We start from the raw sequence: 20,578 nt of genomic DNA on the forward strand, positions 1-20,578 counted from the left end.
CACACATCCTCACCGGATGGCAACCAGGCTCAGCAGCCTCAGAAACTGAACTCCCCAGATATTTGTTGAAAGGGAAGACTGATGAAGAAAATGCTGATTTCCAAAGCAACCTTTGAAGCCGGGCAGGCAGATGCCCTGTCTTTTCAAACACAAAACAGAAAACGGTGCACCTTCCTCCAGGAAGCACAGCCCACCCCAGGATGCACAGCTTATGGGGCAGGGCCTTGGATAGATGCCATCAGTCCCACCCCCCACAACAGCCCCCCAGTTCCCTCCTCTGGGAGCCCTGGGGCACTGCACATGCCATGCAACCATGGGCTAAAGCCTCCAGGGAAGAGTAAAGCCAAGGAGAGAAACAGCATATGGGTGTTGTGCCAGTTTGAAGCTATTAGGTACCCCAGAAAAGCCATGTTCTTTAATCCTCATTCAGTAATGCTGGGTGGAATCTTTTTTATTGTTTCCATGGAGATATGACCCACCTGACTGTGGGTGGTAACTTTTGATTAGATGGTTTCCATGGAGATGTGTCTCTACCCCTTCAAGGTAGGGTTGCTTACTGGAGCCCTTTAAGGGGAAATGCTTTTGGAAAAAGCTTCAGAGCCCACAGAGCCTACACAGCCAGAGATCTCTGGAGCAGAAGGAAAACATCCCCGGGGAAGCCTTATGAAATGAGGAGAGAAAGCTAGCAGATGTCACCATGTGCCTTTTGAGCTGAGAAAATGAAATGTCATCAGCCTTCCTGAATGAAGACATCTTTCCCTGGATGCCTTAATTTGGACATTTTTATTGCCTTGCCTTAATTCGGACATTATCATGGCCTTAGAACTGTAAATTTGCAGCTTAATAAATTCCCCTTTAAAAAAGCTGTTCCAGTTCTGCTATACTGCATTCTGGCAGCTTTCAAACTAGAACAGACATGCATTCTAGAAGGTCCTATACACTTGCTAGAGGTGAGCAGTAATTTTGGCTCCAAAAGGCTAAATCGAGATGATCACTTGTAAGATTCACAGGTCCATAGATGAAAAGAAACCAATTGTTCAAGAGGAATATGCATGCCCAGAGCCTGAGAGTCCTCCTGTGAATTCTCCTCTCACTGAGAGGCATGGGGAGGACATTTGGCCTAACCCCCATGCCCCATGCCCTGGAAGACACACATACTTTCATTCACTCAGCATAGGCTTGAGGCACAAGACCAAAGCTCATATCGGTGAAAGCAATGCTATGAAAGATCAAAACAATGTGAACCAAATACACAACCCTGGTGGCCCTGTTCCAAACACAAAGGGCACTCAGAGCATATAGACTGGCTGGTTTTCAAGCAGAAGTTCACTGCAAAACTGTCTGAGTTTGAGGGCTTCAAGGGGTCCCAAGTGATTTAATGCACACTCCTGGCTGAGACCAATAGCTAAAGACAATGGACAGACTGTACATGTCCCCTCTATACTATCGTGTCTGTGAATCAAGATATTCACAAGGATTAGACCACAGATGGTCGAGGGGTTTTTACTCACGTGACCTATTTTGTACTAAGTGCAGAAGCAAGAGGGTTAAGATCTTGCGAAACTTAAAGGACTTGGAAAAGGCAGGCATCTGTGGGAACCCATCCCACCGCAGTGTGGAGATGGGATTACAGATGACATGCATAGGCAGGTCTGGAAACTTTCTTGAGGAATTTTTTTTTTTTAATTTTTATTGTGCTATGATAGATGCCACACATAAAATGTCCCATTTAACCACTTGCAAGCATACAATGCAGTGATGTTAATTATATTCACAACGCCGTGCTACCACCACCACCTTCCATTGACAAAACGTGTCCATCTCCCCAAACAGAGACTCATTAAGCACTGATTCCCCATTCCCCACCCTTACCCTGCCTCTGGGAACCAGAAGTTATTTTCTGTCTCTATGGATCTGCATATTCTAGATATTTCATATAAGTGAAGCTGTACAATGTTTACCCTTTTGTGTCTGGCTTATTTCACTCAGCTTAATATTCTCAAAGTTTATCCATGGCATGGCTTGTATCAGAACTTCATTCCTTTTTACTACTGAATAATATTCCACAGTATGTATGTAGCACATTTTGTTTATCCATTCATCTGCTGATGGACACCTGGGCTGCTTCCACCTTTTGGCAATAGTGAACAATGCTGCTATGAACATTGGTGTACAAACATCTGTTTGAATCCTGCTTTTGGGTACATATCTATATTCGGGATTGCCGGTTGCATGGTTATTCTAGGTTTCACTTTCTGAGGACCCCCCAAACCATTTTCCACTACAGTGGGACCATTTTACATTCCCACCAGCCATGTACAAAGGTTCCAATTTCTCTGTATTCTTGCCTTGAGGGATTTCCTTACTGAAGAAACCATTCTTCTGATGGAAAGGGAGGCAAGCAATTAATTACTAAAGTTGACTTCATATGTCCTGAAAAGGGTTAGGAACCACCACTCAGCTCCAGCCAACCACACACTCACTGTGTGGTCAGAGGATGACATAAGGAGTGACACTGCTAAAATGCAAATCTAGTAAATCCAAGAAGGATTTGAAGAATGAATTTAAAAATATATGCAAAAAAAAAAACAAGAAAAGAAAAAAAAAGTATATGCAAAGTCCCCTTGGGGGAATGGTAAGAAAAGGGGAAAATTCAACTTCCCCAAGTGGAAAATTCTTCATAGTCTCACAAGCAGGGGGGCAACCAAAGCAATAGGCTGAGCCCCCAATCTTAGGGTTTGTTCATATGAAATTTAACCCCACAAAGGATAGTCTAAGCCTACTTAAAATTAGGCCTAAGAGTCACCCCCAAGGGAACCTCTTTTGTTTCTCAGATGTGGCCTTCCTCTCTCAGCCAACATGACAAGCAAACTCACTGCCCTCCCCCTCTCTACATGGGACATGACTTCCAGGGATGTGGACCTTCCTGGCAATGTGGAACAGAAATCCTAGAATGAGCTGGGACTCAGCATCAAGGGACTGAGAAAACCTTCTTGACCAAAAGGGGGAAGAGAGAAATGAGACAAAATAAAGTGTCAATGGCTGAGAGATTCCAAACAGAGTCAAGAGGTTATCCTGGAGGTTATTCCTAAGCATTAAATAGATATCACCTTTTTAGTTACGGCTAACAGAGAGGCTGGAGGGAACTGCCTGAATACGTAGAGCTGTGTTCCAGTAGCCATGTTTCTTGAAGAAGACTGTATAATGATATAGCTTTTGCAATGTGACTGTGTGATTGTGAAAACCTTGTGTCTAATGCTTCTTTTATCTACCTTATAGACAGATGAGTAAAACATATGGATTAAAAACAAATAAATAATAGAGAGAACAAATGTTAAAATAAATTTAGTAGAATGAAATGCTAGTGATCAATGAAAAGGAGGGGTAAGGGGTATGGTATGTATGAATTTTTTTCTGTTTTCTTTTTATTTCTTTTTCTGAATTGATGCAAATGTTCTAAGAAATGATCATGATGATGAATATACAACTATGTGTTGATTTTGTGAATTACTGATTATATATGTAGAATGGAATGATCATATGGTAAGAATGTTTGTGTTTGTATGTTGGTATGTTTAATAAACAAAATAAATTTTTAAAAAAATGCAAATCTGGTTATGACAGTCTTTGTAATCAACTCAGTGGCTTTTCCTACTGCCCTTAAAAACCCAACCTCAGCTTTTAACAGCCTTGTGATCGAGCCCCTTCTCACCTCCCCTCCCCCCCCATCTCTTGCCCTTCTCCTCCTCCCACTATGCAGACACCAGCACTTCTGAGCCTCTTCTAGTTCTGGGAACATATCACACCCTTTTCCAGCCGTTCCCTCGCCCTGCCAGCTTTCACCCTAATGCTCAGCTTAAAAATCACTTCCTCCACAAAGTTCTGCCTAGGCAAGTCTAGGCTGTTCTCTTGCACCCCCAATACTTTTCACTGGTATTTCCATCTAATCCTTCCCCTTTTAATAATTAAGATTTATTGTAATTCAATGGTTTGTCTTCACAGATTGCCCATAAGCCCCTTAAAGGAAAGGTTCCCATTTCTCTTGTGCCGTTCTGTGTTTCAGCCTCTAGCAAGTAGCAAGAGTACTGCCATATTCTGCTGAGTAAGTGATGGAGGGAATGCAAGAATGGTCCTCATAGTGTCATTCACAATACCTGGAAAACAGTTCATGTACCAAAGTCCCCAACATTTCTTCATAAGAAAGACCTTTCCTTTATTCATACTATTTTTCAAAACATTTTTGGTTATTACGTTTCCCAGCCAAATGCATATTTGAAAGAGTCAATAAGAAAATAAAAATAACTGCTGAGAGAGGAAGGATAGTATAGACCCTGGGGATTAATAGCTATTCACTGATAGGAATGGGAAAGATTTTTTTCTTTCAAAAGAATCTGAAGCTTGAAAATAAATAAAGCAATGTGAGTCTTGGTTGCAGAGCTAGAGTTCATAAGGCTGCTTTCCTACTGCAGCACAAGTAATTTCTTCATTCAACCCTTGTGACCCTCAGTCACTGGGGCAGGGAGCCTTGAAGAAAGCCCCCCCCAACCATCCCTACCTCCTGGAGCCCATGCTGGATGAACTGACTCTCCCCCAAGGAGTAGAATATGGAGGAAGTGATGGGAGAAGCTCTTTGGTTGCTTGATCAATACAGTATGGCAGCAACACACTGGGCCAGTTTCTGGGCCCGGCCTTAGGAAACCGGCAGCTTATACTTCCCGTCTCTTAGGATTCTTGCTCCTGGAACCCAGCCACCTTCTCCAATGAAGTTCAAGCAGAGGCCCATGTGAAGGGAATGGAGACTCCCTACCACATTGCTGGGTGAGCTCCAGCTGATGGCCAGCACCAGTGGGCCAGCCACGCAAGTAAGCCATCTTTACAATGGGTCCTCCAGCCCCCAGTTGAGCTGCCTCTGCCGGTACTGTAGAGACGAGTCCAGATGAGGTATGGTCTCTGAGTTCTCCCTAATGCAGTTTCTGAGCAAGACAACTGACTATCCTAGATTCAGGCTACTAAATTTTAGGGCTATTTGCTATGCAGCAATAGATAATGGGTACACTATTATATTTACCTTCCTCTGAAGATCTTAAGGTACTCATGATTTATTTTTTAGATTATTACTAGCACAGAAACACCTTGCTATGAAGACAATGTTTCTTCATTTTCAGAGTTAGGGAAGAACCTGGCAAATAGTAGGCACACATGATGTAACTGACTGGTTGAATAAATGAATGGCTACAGACACCTGAAGTGGAAAACATAATTGCTAACACCCCACCTGTGAGTATATAGTTTAGAATGACTTTCCTAGAAAGCAATTTTGCAATATTTATTATGAGATAAAAATAATTCATATCCTTTGATGTAATCATTTCCCTTCTGTGAATGTGATCTATAAAAAATTAGAAAAAAAATAGTATTGTATCCCACTCTCATTTATAAAAGGCAAAACAATTTTCAATAATAGAATAACAATTAATAAAGGTGGGTAAATCCAAAGGACAGAATATCTTGCAGCCATTTAAAAATGCTTCCAAAATTTCTAGATACCACTGGGAAATGCTTATGAGAGAAAAGCAGCATACAAAACTGTATATATGATACACTTATTGTAATTTTGCCAAGAAAATATGTCCATAGAAGTACCAGAAGACAATATAATTGTATATTTAAGTTTACAGTTGATCTTTTCTTCTTTATACTATTTTTCCCCATGCTATTTTTATTTCTCCAAATGAACAGCGATAACATCTTTTAGTGGGGAAAACATTGTTTTTAAAAAATATGAATGAAGCTGAATGAGGTTTGCCCCACAGATGAGATCTTGCACTCACACACTTTCTGTTAGACCCAGATGGCCAAGTGGGAAAGCCAGGTGACTGAAGGGACCTAGATGTGGATTTTCCCAGAAAGGAAAACACACAGGAAGTACTAGAAGCCCACACAAGTAGACTTTTCCTCATCAGTCACCAGGAACAGCTTCTGTTGGTGACCCCCAGACAGGCCTTTCCATGACCAGGCACACAGCAGCTGCAGTACTTCTCTGGCTCTGTAAACTAAGCAGCCTTCCATCACACTTTAGGGATGACAGCAAAGGATAAGTCACCCTGCGTTCATAAAATACACATCCGTTTTAACAGGGGGGTGGTTACCAGAAACTTACTGTGGCGCTTGCAAGAGTTTAGGAAGCCTACTGCCTGTTAACCAGTTATTAAGATAATCTCATACGAGACAAACACTCTTGCGACAACAAGGACAGAATGCATTGTTCTACCTGTTCTTAATCAGTTTCAAATATTAGCCCAGCTGGTTCAAAGTCGACTTTCACAAGTGCTGAGCATTTTCTAGGCCTGATAAACATTTTTCCATGACTTTGATGGAAAATGGGGGAAAAATAAATTGCTACCTCCTTTCACAAGTCTTCAGTGAAATTCCTGAGGATATATAAATGAAGACACGATATCATATTCCAAGTCAAATACCAACTCTGGTCCTGGCCCACAAACAGAGTGTTCTGGAGCCGACTCCCCCAGGCTCACGAATCCATTCAACTCATTTCCACTCCACTTTCAGTGACCTCACGTGGGTGGCTTGAAATGGGCCATGGTGAATCAGCAAATGCTGCAGATCAGAGCTTCCCGCCTCTTGCCACCCCTCGCAGAGAGCTGGTTGTTAAATATTTACCAGCACACCATGGCCTTCAAGGTCCAAGGATGGGCTCCAAAAGACTTTGCCCCTCACCTCCAGCCCCTCTCTTTTCTCCCTATGTGTCAACCACACTGCCCTTGTCTCTGGCCATCAAGCCCACCCAGTGTGACACCACCAGTGGTAATGACCATGTATAAGTCTAACTGCACAGGCTCAGGAGTATTCAAATTGTGTCACCGCCACCAAATGGCTGGGCGAGCTTTGCTTATTTACTTCATCTCTCTATGCCTATTTCAAAACAAAGGCAGAATGAGGACCTTTTCACACCTGCAAAGGTTGAAAGATGCCTGCACAACAGGGCTCTATCTCAACTTAAGCTAGATTTCCCACCCCCCACCAAAGTTCAGGTTGGGGTGCGCTGTCGGACTTCCATATAGGCATTTCTCATCCTCACCCTATGATTTTAAAAATGGTATTATCAAAGGATAAGGTTTATCAACAATGAGAAATTAAATCTATACTCTGACCAACGTGAAATATTAAAACATCTGGATTAAAGAATACATTTAAACCAGTTTCTCTGAAACCCTCCAAGAGTAAACTCCAATATAACTGCTAATGACATTTCCAAATGCTGAATAGGCTGCTATACTTTAAAAGACTTTGAGTTTCCTTAAATACAGTAACTCTTCATATATCCAGAACTCAAAAATATGGCAACCTCACCTCTCCAAAGCAAAGTAATAATGAAAAGGTCTTTGAGCAGCCAAAACTGATATTACAAAGTTAAAAGATGAGCTTTTAAGTCTTTGCTACATGATAAGGCTGCAGAACACTGTCTTGGCAGACAACATTTTGCTTCTTAAACTCTAAAACAGGCAGATTTTCTTTCCAGTGATATTTTACTTATTGACTAAACATCAGAGCTGAACAAAACAAAAGCAGATGCTTCTAAACAATCTAAAAACACAAATGTCTGACTTTCACAGGGCATCATATCAGTGATCAAGGTACCAAGTCACCCTTCCTTGCTATGGATTTACTGGGTCCACCCTGCATGTCATCAGATGGGTCAAACCAGCTCTCTACAGTTGTTTTCTTTCTGTGGGTAGCAAAACCTGGACCTGAGTCCAAGCACCCAGTGCAGACCTGGTATCACCACCTGGGGCACCAGTTACCTACCACCTGATAGGTGACCACAGACTCTATGCTTCAAAAAAAGGTGCTTTCCTGAACTCCCAGCATTTCAGCATCCAGCCCTGATTTTCATGCTTGCTTTATGCCAATTTCTGAACTATATATGTAGGCCCAATTTATGAACTTGGTTATACTTCAAAAGCTAGCATTTTTAGACCTCAGAAAGCACATTTCCATGCGTTGTAAATGGTGCTGAGGTTCTTAGACCAACCCACAAAAGCATATTAACTCATAATGTCTCTGAATTATTTATGTGACCCCCATCATGACCTTGAATAAAACCCAGCTCCCTTATTGTAGCCTTTAAGGCTCTGTGGGCAGTGCCTAACCCCCTTGGCTGCTCATTGCTCTCTATTCCCACTGCCTTTGGGTTTCTCAGTGGTGTTAGTTCATTCCCAGCTCAGGATCTTTATCTTCTATTAGCCCTTTTTTATTGGAACTACTCTTATCTACTTAACACTGTTAAGTGGCTGCCTGCCCCATGTCTGCTCCAGAGCGCAGAGGCCTAGTCCACTGCCCTATCTCCCGGCACAAAGACAAGGTTCAAGCGCTCGATAATAAATACTACTGAGTGAACCAAGGAAAGTGTGAACACAGTTACAGGGTGCAGAAGTGCTTCCAGAAGCCACATTCAGGGGCCGGGCTTGGCTGCCCAGGATCCAGTACCCTCCATGGCACCTGGAGTAGGTTTGACCCCTACTGTCCACCCCAGTCTACCCCCTTCCACCCAGGTTCATGATGGCATCTCAGAGGCCTGAGGTCACTACCTCCCAGGCAGGAACCAAAGTGAGGTGGGATAAGGAACCATTTTAAAGCTGGGGACTCTGGCCAGGGTACAATTTTCCTCAAAATTTTTTTTCATTAAAAATGTTATTTGGGGGTGTACTGGTGGTTCGGTGGTAGAATGCTCGCCTTCCATGTGGGTGACCCAGGTTCAATTCCTAGACCATGCACCCCCAAAAAAAAATTATTTTGAAATAATTTCAAACTTACAGGACAGTTTCAAAAATAACACGAAATCCATATGGAGAAATCCAGCATCCCCCACCCTCCCAGAAACCCCGAGCCACCAATTTCAACATTTTGCCACCTTTGCTATATCATTCTCTTTACTAACTGTCTATCTATCTTCTGAACATTTTCCTCAAATTTCTTGATACTGTCTGCTTCCCCAGCTGCTGCTGTTTTTTACCCTTCTTCTCTGGCACCCAAAGCTTCCTGCTTAGGTTCCTGCCTGCCCCAGCATGCTCCAGAACCGTATTCTTTCTCATCCTCTTCCCCTCATCTTCTGACCTTGAAACTGGCATGAAGTCTTCCAAGGTTCGTCCTGAAAATGGTTCTCACTGGAAAAAAAGGGCAACACAGCAAGGAAAGGGTCTCCCCTTTGCCCCTCTCCCCTCCCAAGCAGTTGTATCATTCTCGCTTTTCCATTTGGTGAAAATAAAATGGTGCCTTGGGGCCAAGGGACCATTAGCGCAAGAAGCAGTTGGTATAGCAAGTTCTAGAAATACCAATGAAGCAGCAGATCACTGGGTTTCCACTGATTTTTGTTTTAAAGATCAAACTCAGCTCTAGCTCACTGCCAGTTACAGAGCAATTCAGGTCACTAAGTTCCAAAATTCAGGGACCAAAGTAACACAAAGAAGCTTGAATGTGAGATTCAACCAAACCTGCTGCAATAGACCTCTAAAAACAAATTTCGTCAGCACACATACTTATAAAAAACTTATAATAGTTCTTCCTCTTTTAAACATGGCACCTGAGTTATCTAATGGCATTTAATCCCAAATTTAATAAAAGAAAAATTCCCTCTTGATTGTAATGTCATTTCTAGCCTAGCTCTAATCTTTCATCCTGTCTGGGTGCCCATTCTAACTTTATGTACAGGTAGGGAAAAAAAATCAAGCAAATTCATGATGCAAACCTAGCATACTGCATAAAAAAACACCAACTGTTAAGAGCTGAAAGCTATATCATCAAAAAGTTTTTTAAAAAGGAGTATACTACCTCAAAGTAGTGAAAGGGAGTTTCCCATTTTCAATCAAATTATTATTATTCCTTGGAAGACAACAATGATCAATTGTGTGTGTATATACATATATGTTATTCTTATCTGTCCTTTGTAATGAGCAATAAGCATTCTTAGAAAAAATTCTTGTTTCTTTAGCTTATATCACAAGCCATTAATTCCAAATATTGATAATTATCAATAATTAATTACTATTTAATTTAATTTAATTTAATAATGACAATGTTGCATTTCATCAAAACAACCCTTACTACATTTCTACCCTATCTTCCCCTTCAAATGATCAGGCCCCCTAAAAGGGATTCTTGTCTTTAACACAATGACAAAAAACATTTTGGGTGGTCTCTTCCTAGAGTTACCAGTTTCCACTTTCAATGGCAATGAAATTGTTAATGACGCCTTTCCTTTTTTAACAGCTTTCTTTCTACCTCTCAGTATCTGAATTCAATGACCCCAATTAGAATTCCAGGAAAGACATCTAACTGATTCATACAAATTTTGGCGGAAGGATTTTGAAACAGAGACTTCCAATATGGGCACAAGTTATGCTCACATTAGCAAGGACTGTCTGCTCCCTTTCCCTCATTCTTCCCCCGCTCCTTAAAACTAACAGCAATAAAAACATCGATACAGTAAGAAATTACATATGGGAACCAAACTGATCACTTTTTCAAAGATAAGTACTATGGTTTAAAAAAAAAGTTTTGAAATGCCAATATTGGTATATTGGTCTAATATTGAGCCTTAAGAAACATTTACATTATTTTTTAAAATACAAGCATTTTATAAAATGTCCCAGTATCTATCATACTGCGGTAAAAATCAAAAATTAAAAAATTCAAGGAGACTTTACATATTGGACACATTTTTTTTCTTCTTAATTTTACAACTGCACTTCCTCATTCAAGAAAAACTCTTATTTCCATATGTTTCTCAGAGTACATTAAGATAAGCTTTTGTCTCTGTCTTCAATTAGTTCATACCAAAAAAAAAAAACAAAAGAATTTCCTGGAACTATGGAATTATATTCCTTTTTAAAATAATTTTAGCCACCTACTTTTCAAATTAATCACATTTGCTAGTTTAAAAAATAACTAGCAAATGAAAAAGACTCAAAGAAAAGTAAATATATATATATAATTACCTTTTGCCTGGTCCAAAGTCCTCACCTTCAGGCATTTCTGCCCTTTAAAAATAACAATAATGGAGTGGCTAAGGCTGTAGCCCTTCGGTACCACAGCTCAGAGCCCAGACCCCGTCTCTTCTCTGTCAGGAGGGAAAAAACACCCAGTAGTGAAGTTCTTTTCCTTTTTGGAAAAAAAAGTGGTCCTCCCTCACTAAGAGAGTCGGTGTTTACAATCTTCCAAAGCGGCCGCCTGCCTTGAATGAAGCTAAGAGCCGGGTTATTTTGACTGCCCCCTTCTAAAAATAAATAGGTCACCTCTTACTCTTAGGATCGTGACAGGCAGCTGGGAGCAGGTACAGCCCAGCTGCCAAGCATTTTCTCTCCAGTCGTGTGAGAAGATGTCACTGCCCAGCTCTTAACCTTTATTGGGATGACTTCACCTAGGCCTGCCCTTTCTCTTTTCCCCCACTTTTTTTTTTTCCTGGCATGACCAAGCACCGCACTGAAGGGCAGAGTTGTCTGAAACTTCACCCTGGGCTATCACATCTCCTCCTTCGAGTCACAGGGGGAGGCGGACCTCAGAGAACAAAACAGCTGAGTGGTTTGTTTTTTTTTCTGAGAACTCTTAGCCACTCAGCAAAAAGATCCCTTGCACAAAACCAAACAGCCAATAAGTAATCATGCTTTGAGGGATATCGTTGTTTGTTTTGACGGATACAGTTGCGCAAGAAAAACTTTGTTCAAGTCTTCTAGATTTTGGAACTGAGAATGAGCCTGTCTGTGAATATGAGCCAATGAGTTCATGTGGATGAAATGGTGTCATTCTCCCAGGACCTCCCTCTGCCACCAGGGAGCAGCCTGCCTTGGGCAAACAGCCTGGCTCTGAGTCTCAGATGGTGTACTAGCTTGCTTAGGAATCTCAATCACTAGACACCCTCGTTTGCTGCAACTTTTAAGAGTAGGACAAAAATCCCTTCAATTCTGCTTGCTTTGAGAAAGGCTAGGAGAAATATTACTGAGATTCCCCTATGCATATACACTGAAAGCTGTGCATCAAAACTCAAAGCCACTTTTCCCCCATGACTAAGAATGATAGGTAAGGCAGAAAGCAGGTCCAATTATTAAGAATAATGTATTGTTCTTTTAAAAATGTGTATTTCATTGTCATATGTGGCTAATCTGAATAATGTAGCTATATTTAATATGTATTTTATATTTTCTGTCGGAGTGATTTTCTAGAGTGTTAAAGAACTGAAAAGTTGAAAATAATAATATATTAACTGGTTTTATTTTTTTGGAGAGTATTAGCTATTCGATGCATGCATATCACAATTAGAGATAATCGTTTAAATGAGTTACTATTTCAAACAAAACCTAAAGTTTTAGACACTTCAAAGTCCAAGTGAGTAACTCAAACACCATGAACTTGGTAACAAAAAAAGTCATTGGAAGAGCTCTGAAGAGTGAGAGAGCATGCAGGAGCCGCTCAATTAAAACCAAAACAATGTGTAGAATTGTTAGAAATACCAGCTTTAAAGAATAGAAAGGCTGCAATACCGAAAATATTATCAGGGATAACATTTCAGTACCTTTTATTAAACTTAACAAAAAAATGCTAATTCTATGACCTAAATCTCCGTTCTGACACTTCTACCCCATCAATTTTATTTTTTTCCCTTAAGCGCCTGTTATTATTTCTTGAATCTCTGAATGTGGCTATTGTTGAACTTAGCCAATTACTGCAGAACCAAATATATCCCTGAAAACTGTCTCTCAATTTTCAAGGCTCAATTAACTGATTTGTACTGTAACAAATAAGGACCATGAATACTTACTACCATGAACTATTCACTAAAATAGTTCCTTTTAAGAACCCCCTCATGTATCCAGAATGACTTGCTTCAATCACAGATTACTCCCTAGGTCTATCACTGGTCATTTCTAAAATTCAGAGACCAGGAGGGAAAAAAAAATGGATGGCACAGATCACAAATGCAAACGGTAGCTTCCCAATGGACACGGTTCCCCTCCAACTCCCTGCTTCCTCTCCTGACGTCCTCTTCAGGTGGCACCTTTGGTCCTATGGAGGACGAGGTCGTTGCAGATCTGAAGTCTACTAGGCATGCAGAACTTAAGGACTCAGAAGATTGACCTGGAGGAGCCCATGAGGGACACCGAAGTCAGCACCAAGGCTTTTGGAGGCTGAAATGGTGACCCAGCAAAGTTAGGTGACCTGCTGGGGACGGAGCTGGGGTAAGACCTCTGATTGTCCACCCCTCGGTTACACACTCTTTTCACTCCTCCAGTTGACAGCATTATCTGCAGTCTGGGCAAGGAGCAGTCAAGTGTTTTTGATTAAGCACTCCTAGCAGTACACACCCCAAAATACATGAGCAATTATACATTTTTAAAATTTAAGGGATGAAATAAATATAATCATTATGTATAACAGCCAAAAAAAAAAAAGGATAAAAAGAAACAAAGTTCCATCAGGAAGGGAGTAATTGGTGCAATGACATCCTCTAGCGTTGCTAAAAAGGATGACTGTTACCAAAGGGTTTCCATAATATAGCTAGTGGGAAGAAAAGACAATGGATAGCATGCCATTTAGGTCAAAAGGTTCATTAATATATATTTTTTCTTTTTTTTTTGGCATGGGCAGGCTCTGTGAATCAAACCCGGGTTTCTGGCATGTCAGTGAGAATTCTGCCACTGAGCCACTGTTGCACCGCCCAATCCATCTATATTTTGATGGAAATATCTGAAAGATACAAATAAGAGAAGGAAACTTGAACGATAAGGGAGAAAGGGGAAGGAGAAGGGTTTTAAAGGTTCTCCACCATGGTGCTAATTATGGTATTCTCTGGCCTGAAGAAATAATGAATATTTTCCATTTATCCTTTTTGACTGTATTTTCTAACTTTTCAGCAATAAATATAAATTGTTCTTTTCACTAGAAAAAAAATCTTAAGCTATTTTTAAATGGAAGGGGTTATAAAATTTTCAGTGGCTCGCTCTCACTGAAGGAAAGAAGTCCCTGTGCTTTATCTCGGGAAACAACGCCTCAGAGACCCCCCCAAGCTGAACTCTCCAGCTTCAGTACTTGTGCTTAAGCCAGACTTCAAACCCCTGACCTGTAGCTCCCTGCGCTGTAGAAGATGCTGCTGGCTGAATGGTAGAGACCAAGAAAGAAAACTCAAGTCCTCTACACTCCAGGAATTTCCCCTTCTCCATCTTTTCCATTTCCCATCAAAGATATCCAAAATGGTCAGTACCAAATCTGTTTCTCATGAAAATACAGACTATGTAATTCTGCACTCTGCAGAAGTGGCGTTAAGTGTACAGAACAAGCATCAAAACCTGTGTTTTTGGGGGAACAAAGTGGAGGACTTTTTTTCCTGGATCAAACCCTTAAAAAGCAAAGTCAAAAGAATTAAATGACTGACTATGTGCCTGGGTGCAAACGATGCACTAAGATCACAAAGACATCACGGCGTGCCCTGTGCTGCTCCCGCCTGCTTTCTGGTTGGAGAAATCGATGCTGGGATTTGTCCTAGATCAGTGGCTTTCAAGCTATTTTTCGGAGCAATAAAAACTTGTTTATTCAAACACATGTTATGCCACAGCTCAGTTTGTAAGTGATACCACATCAACCAACAACCAGAAGGAGCTGCTCAGGTTGATGGGGGCACAGCGTCAAAACGTACCCTCCACCCTAAAAAAGGCAGCCCCAGAGTTGGGTCCTTGGAAACCCAGAGTTGCTCAAGATATCGTTGAAAACAATGACCTAGATCGTTGGGACACCCAGGAAGAGAAAGCGAGAAACCTTTTCCTCAGCCTATTTTCAAAATAATTAGGACAGAGTCAACCCAGTCACCCATTTCATCTCTTTTCCCTTTTTTGAAGCTTGGCATATGAAGTGTTTTCCTCAAATTTCTTTTCATCCAGAAGTAGAGAGCTATGAAACCAATGCCCTGAGTCTCTGAAACCCCCCTATGCCCCTAGCTCTCTTGTCAAAGTCTTTATTTTTCATTCTGGTTAGGTCTCTTGAGTCACCCTTTCCATCTGCCTGAGATGGTCCCAGGCTGCACGTGTTGTCCCGGTGTTAATTATAGGATAGAACCCCCTATACCCTCCTTGGTGTACCCAGTTAGCCAAAAACTGTATGGCTACCCAACAGATCACCATTCCCTGATCCCTAAGTGTCATGACTCCCACTTTGTTCATTTATGTTAGACTGCCATGACTTGATGGTCATATGATTTGTTATGTCTCAGCAGAAACAGCTGGAAGGAGCCAAATCTTCCCCATGGAAGATTTGGTTTGCCAGTAGGGGCCTGCAATGTCTTTCTAGTCCAGTCCATCTATCATCTGACCCATCCCCAGCCACTTTTCACATGTAGAGTAAAGAATGACCCAAGCCTAATGCTTTCTATAGCAGATACATATGTAAGGGAGGTGGGACATCAAAATTAATGACCTACAATGACACTTCTTGTAAGGCTCAGTTTTGACTGATCTTTACCGTGAAACTCTTGGAAGAAGGAGGCAGTTTTCTTTGACTTTAAAGAACATTTCTGGAAGAAAGAGAAGTTTATAATTTGTATTCTTCTAATGGATGCCAATGAAAATGTTATAATAATGACACACTTAATGTGTGCTTAGCCTTGTTTCAAGCACTACCTACACATTAATTGATATAAACTCTTGGATAGGTACTATTAACTACATTTGACAAATGGGGAAATTGAGGCCCAGAGTTATGAAGGAACTTGTCCAAGGTTATAGGTCTCTATAACATAAGGAATATTCCTCTAAAAAGAGGCTCTTAGAAGGTAACCTGAGGAATTTCCAGAGTGCTGAGAGTATCTTTATTTCATGGTGGCCCTCTCCAGGACACCTCATAGTTTATGCTAATAACATGACAGGGGCGGGGCTGCAGGTCATACCAGAAAGTCCAATCATGTGATTAGAGAGTTGGGGCTTTGAACCATGTCAGTTCAGCCCAGGAGAAGAAGGTTGGGAGAGGGGATAGGTGTGGAGTTCAACCACAGAGATTGATTCAATCATGCCAGCTAGATGAAACCCCATTAAAAAACCCTGAACACCTAAGCTCAGGTGAGCCTCCCAGGTTGCTAAAGATACACAGATGTGCCAGAGGGTAATACAGCCTCATTACACTGGGAGTGGACACCAGAAGGTTCCTGTTTAGGACCCTCTGAGATCTAGTCCTTTGCAAGTTCTTCTTTTGGCCCATCCTTAATTTGATCTTTTTGCTATCCTATACCATAGTGCTTTTCTGAGGTCTGTGAGTTGTTCTAGCAAATGATTGAAACTGAGGTGGGCAGGAGGGATGCCCCGAATCCATACCCAGTTGGTCAGAAGAGAAGGTGGCCCTGGGAACCCCAAACTTGCAGCAGGTGTTTGAAGTGAGGGCAGTCTGTGGGGACTGTGCCTTTATCCTGTGGAGTCCGGGTGGCGTCAGAAGCCATTTGCAGTTGGTAAACAGCGGAACTGGAATTTGAATGTAAGCAGCTAGCTCCAGTTTCAAAATGCAAGCTCTTAACCATTATTAGAGCTTTGGGAAGGATCAGTGGTTTAAACCAGGTTGGGGATATTTTTATTTTTACACGTGAGTAAAATTAAGGAAAAATCAGGGCCTCTATTGAATAGGCTATTGAGTTTATATATTCATTTATTTTATTCCTTTTTTCATTGGCAAAGTTGTAGGTTTATAGACAAACCAGTTATAAAATACAGAGTTCCTATAAATGTATTCATTTTAAAAGTAGAAAGGGTTACATGAAATTGGGGGAGGCCTTACTGTATTCAGAAACAGGCTTAGGTATGCATGAGTCTGAAACAGCCTTTAACATGCATTTAAAACAGAACTGTGAGTAATAGGAGCAAGAACCAACTAGAAACATCTGGCTCATTATGGAATTTGGGTTCCACCAGTGTCAAAACATGTGGAGGAAGCAGAAATAAAACCCCTGCAGGAAACTGACTGGAGTTATAAAACAAGTTCATTGTGCTGAGGGAGCACAATGAATTTAATAAAAGGGGGAGCAAAGATGCCAAAGGAGTGTGGTGGTGGAATTAAGTACGTGGTCTCTGAAGTCAGACGGCCTGAGTATCAATCACTTTTCACCACTTTCTATGAACACTAAGTAACTTAGGACAAGTTACCGAATTTCTCAAACGGCAGTGTATTTCATTTTATAGTTGGGTCTAATAAAGGCTTCTAAGTCACAGTGTTGTTGCAATTATTAAATGAGATAATCCTTACATACACAGAGCATGCACATTCCATAATATTCTATTACTAAGACTAGAAAGGCTTTTTCCTGATAGCGGACAACACATATCAGGTAGTGACTTTCTTTTTGGCTCTTTGCAGGAAAGCTAGTCTCTGAAGTCTTGACTCTCCCAAATGTTCTGGGGTAAATATGTAACTTAGACTCATATCCATTAGCAATTAACACGTAAGAGGCAACTCAACAAGGCATCAACAAGATGTCCCATTATATCAATGTGTTTTAAATCAAAATGAATAATTAGCTATGTAACAATAATCTGCTAAATACTATAAACTCTTTTATTAAAAAGACTCTTTCTTAGAAAGATAGATGTTAAAGATTGAGATGGTATAATCTAGGAATGCCTAGAGTGTATAATAATAGTGAAATGTACAAGGTACAATTTTAAAAATGTTTTTGCATGAGGAAGAACAAAGGAATGTCATTATTGCAGGGTACTGGAAATAAACGTTTATTAATATTCTTAAAAATCACCTTCTGTGTGAGACTAAAGCAAAAAATGTTTATTTGTTACAAAATTTATATTTTGACTAGTGCATTTCCTAATATAACTTACGTAGATAGTTTGATTGAACGCCATAAGTACTTGGAATCTCAGGTAGGACATGAGATTTTGCTGGTTTGTCCAGAGTGATGCCCCAATGAGTCCCAGAGTAATTCGATCAGTGAGTGGAAAAGCATCTGCAAAGCCCCCTTCGGGGAGTGGTGAGAACGGGGAGAAATTCAACTTCCCCAAGTTGAATTCTTGATATTCTCACAAGCAGTGTGGACAACCAAAGCTACAGGCTGAGCCCCCAGGCTTGGGGTTTGTTCATATGAAACTTAACCCCACAAAGGATAGGTCAAGTCTACTTAAAATTTAGGCCTAAGAGTCACCCCCAAGAGAACCTCTTTTGTTGCTCAGATGTGGCCTCTCTCTCCAACCAACACAACAAGCAGTCTCACCACCCTACCCCTCTCTGTGTGGGACATGACTCCCAGGGGTGTGGACCTTCCTGGCAACGTGGGACAGAGATCTTGGAATGAACGGAGACTCAGCATCAAGGGATTGAGAAAAACCCTAGAATGAGCTGAGACCCAGCATCAAGGGATTGAGAAAACCTTCTCGACCAAAAGAGGGAAGAGGGAAATGAGAAAGTGTCAATGGCTGAGAGATTCCAAACAGAGTCGAGAGGTTATCCTGGAGGTTATTCTTATGCATCAAGTAGATATCATCTTGTTATTCAAGATGTAATGGAAAGGCTGGAGGGAACTGCCTGAAAATGTAGAGCTGTGTTCCAGTAGCCATGTTTCTTGAGGATGATTGAATAATGATACAGCTGTCACAATGTGACTATGTGATTGTGAAAACCTTGTGTCTGATGCTCCTTTTATCTACCTTGTCAACAAAGGAACAGAACATATGGAATAAAAATAAATAATAGGGGGAACAAATGCTAAAATAAATGTAGTTTGAAATGCTAGTGATCAATGAAAGCAAGGGGTAAGGGGTATGGTAGGTATAATCTTTTTTTTTTTCCTGTGTTCATTTTATTTCTTTTTTTATTGTCTTTTTATTTCTTTTTTTGAATTAATGCAAATGTTCTAAGAAATGATGAATATGCAACTAAGTGATGATATTGTAAATTACTGATTATGTATGTTGTTTTATTTTGTTTCTTTATTTTTTAATTAATAAATAAATTGAAATAAATAAATAAAAATTTTAAAATTTAAAAAAGACTCTTTCTTGGGGAAAAAAAATCTGCAGTTTTTTATATAAGTCTTGGTTTTTTGGGGAATGGGTGGGTGCTGTAAGGAGAAGAAATAAGAGAGAAAGAAATCAGCTCCATACCAAGGCTTATCGACTCTTCTATGGAGAGAAGAGATGAAGAAGTAGGTTGGAAGGAAGCCAGCCTCAGGGCCAACAGGACCTCCTAGAGGGAATCACGAGCACTTGCAGAGACCATATTCAATGAAATACACACACACACACAAAAGACACAACTCAATGACGGCACAGGAGATCTGGGGCACCTGCCTTGTATTCACACCATCCTGTTCTCTCTCCTTCCTTAAGCTGTTGCCAAACCTGCCGCCTCTTCCTCTCCACGTTTCCTGAGTCTACTTCTGTACTGAATTTGCTGTCACTTCCTGCTCCTCTCTCCACCTGCCATCACTCCACCCTTCCTTGTGTGACCCCTGACCGCATGAGTAAATGGGTCACTTACTATCTTTACTTGTGGCTCCATGTATTCAAATGGTCATTAAGTCTAAATATCACAGTTTAAAAATTAACAACCTATAATGAACTTTTTATTAGGAAACATTTTCCATCAGAAAGTTAGGATGTACAATATTTCACCCCAGAGACTGGCATGACAAGACAGAGTCAGAACAGACAAAACTTTTGAATGCTTTCTTCTTTTCAATTTTTATTCTGGTGGCATATACTATACACTTCATATTTCCCATTTTAACCACTTTAAGTTCGTGATTCGGTGTTAATCCATTCACAATGTGTGGTACCATCAACACCCTCTGTTACTAAAACCTTTCAGCCACCCCTAACAGAAACTCTTAAATTAGTTATGTGTTAAGTCCTCATTCCCCAGACTTGGCAGTCTGTATTCTAATTTCTGGCTCTATGTTTTGCATATTCTAATCATTTCCTACCAGTGAGATCATACAATATTTATCCTTTGGTGTCTGGCTCATTTCACACACCATGACGTTATCAAGTTTTATCCATGTTGTTGCACATATCAGAACATCATTTCCTTTCACGACTCAGTAATATGCCATCTGTGGATATATACCATATTTTGTCTATCCATCCATCTGTGGTGGACACTTGAATTTTTTCTACCTTTTGGCTATTGTAAAAATGTTGCTATGTACACTGGGGTGCTACTGAGTCTTCTATGGTCCTTCCTGCTGGCCTCTCTACCACCCATGTTCCTGCCACACCTCCCCCTTTCCCACCCTGCCATTTTCTGACTCTCCTGCCCTATTTCTTTCCCGCTTTATCACCCCTGCCCCTCACCTCCAGTCCCATATGTACATCCTCCACTCCTGGCCTTTTTTCTCCCCAGCCTGTCCCCACTTGCTTCTCCAGCAGGATCTTGCTCTGTCCAAACCCTTAGGAAACACACCTGTTTCTGAACAATCTCCTTTAATTTTTTTTTTTAAGGCCATAAGTGTACTTCAGGGGTAGAAGTCTTTGACAGAAGCTTTGGTTCCAAGAAATTTACAGCAAATAGCGACAGTAGGGAAAGAACT

The 20,578-nt window shown here is 40.8% G+C and overlaps 1 protein-coding gene across 4 annotated transcripts in view; it reads right to left on the reverse strand.

Moving 5' to 3' along the window:
- RETREG1 (reticulophagy regulator 1) overlaps positions 1-20,578 on the reverse strand; it is a 156,625-nt gene that overhangs the window by 34,612 nt on the left and 101,435 nt on the right. The window contains exon 1 of one of the 4 annotated variants that reach the window (XM_077116883.1): positions 11,016-11,536. The exons of the other annotated variants lie outside the window; for them this stretch is intronic. Coding sequence (XP_076972998.1) covers positions 11,016-11,050 — 35 coding nt within the window. The 5' untranslated portion in view covers positions 11,051-11,536. Of the gene's footprint in view, positions 1-11,015; positions 11,537-20,578 lie in introns of those variants that run through there. 4 annotated transcript variants of the gene reach the window in all.

This window comes from Tamandua tetradactyla, chromosome 9 (genome assembly GCF_023851605.1).
Source record: "Tamandua tetradactyla isolate mTamTet1 chromosome 9, mTamTet1.pri, whole genome shotgun sequence".
NCBI classification, from domain to species: domain Eukaryota; kingdom Metazoa; phylum Chordata; class Mammalia; order Pilosa; family Myrmecophagidae; genus Tamandua; species Tamandua tetradactyla.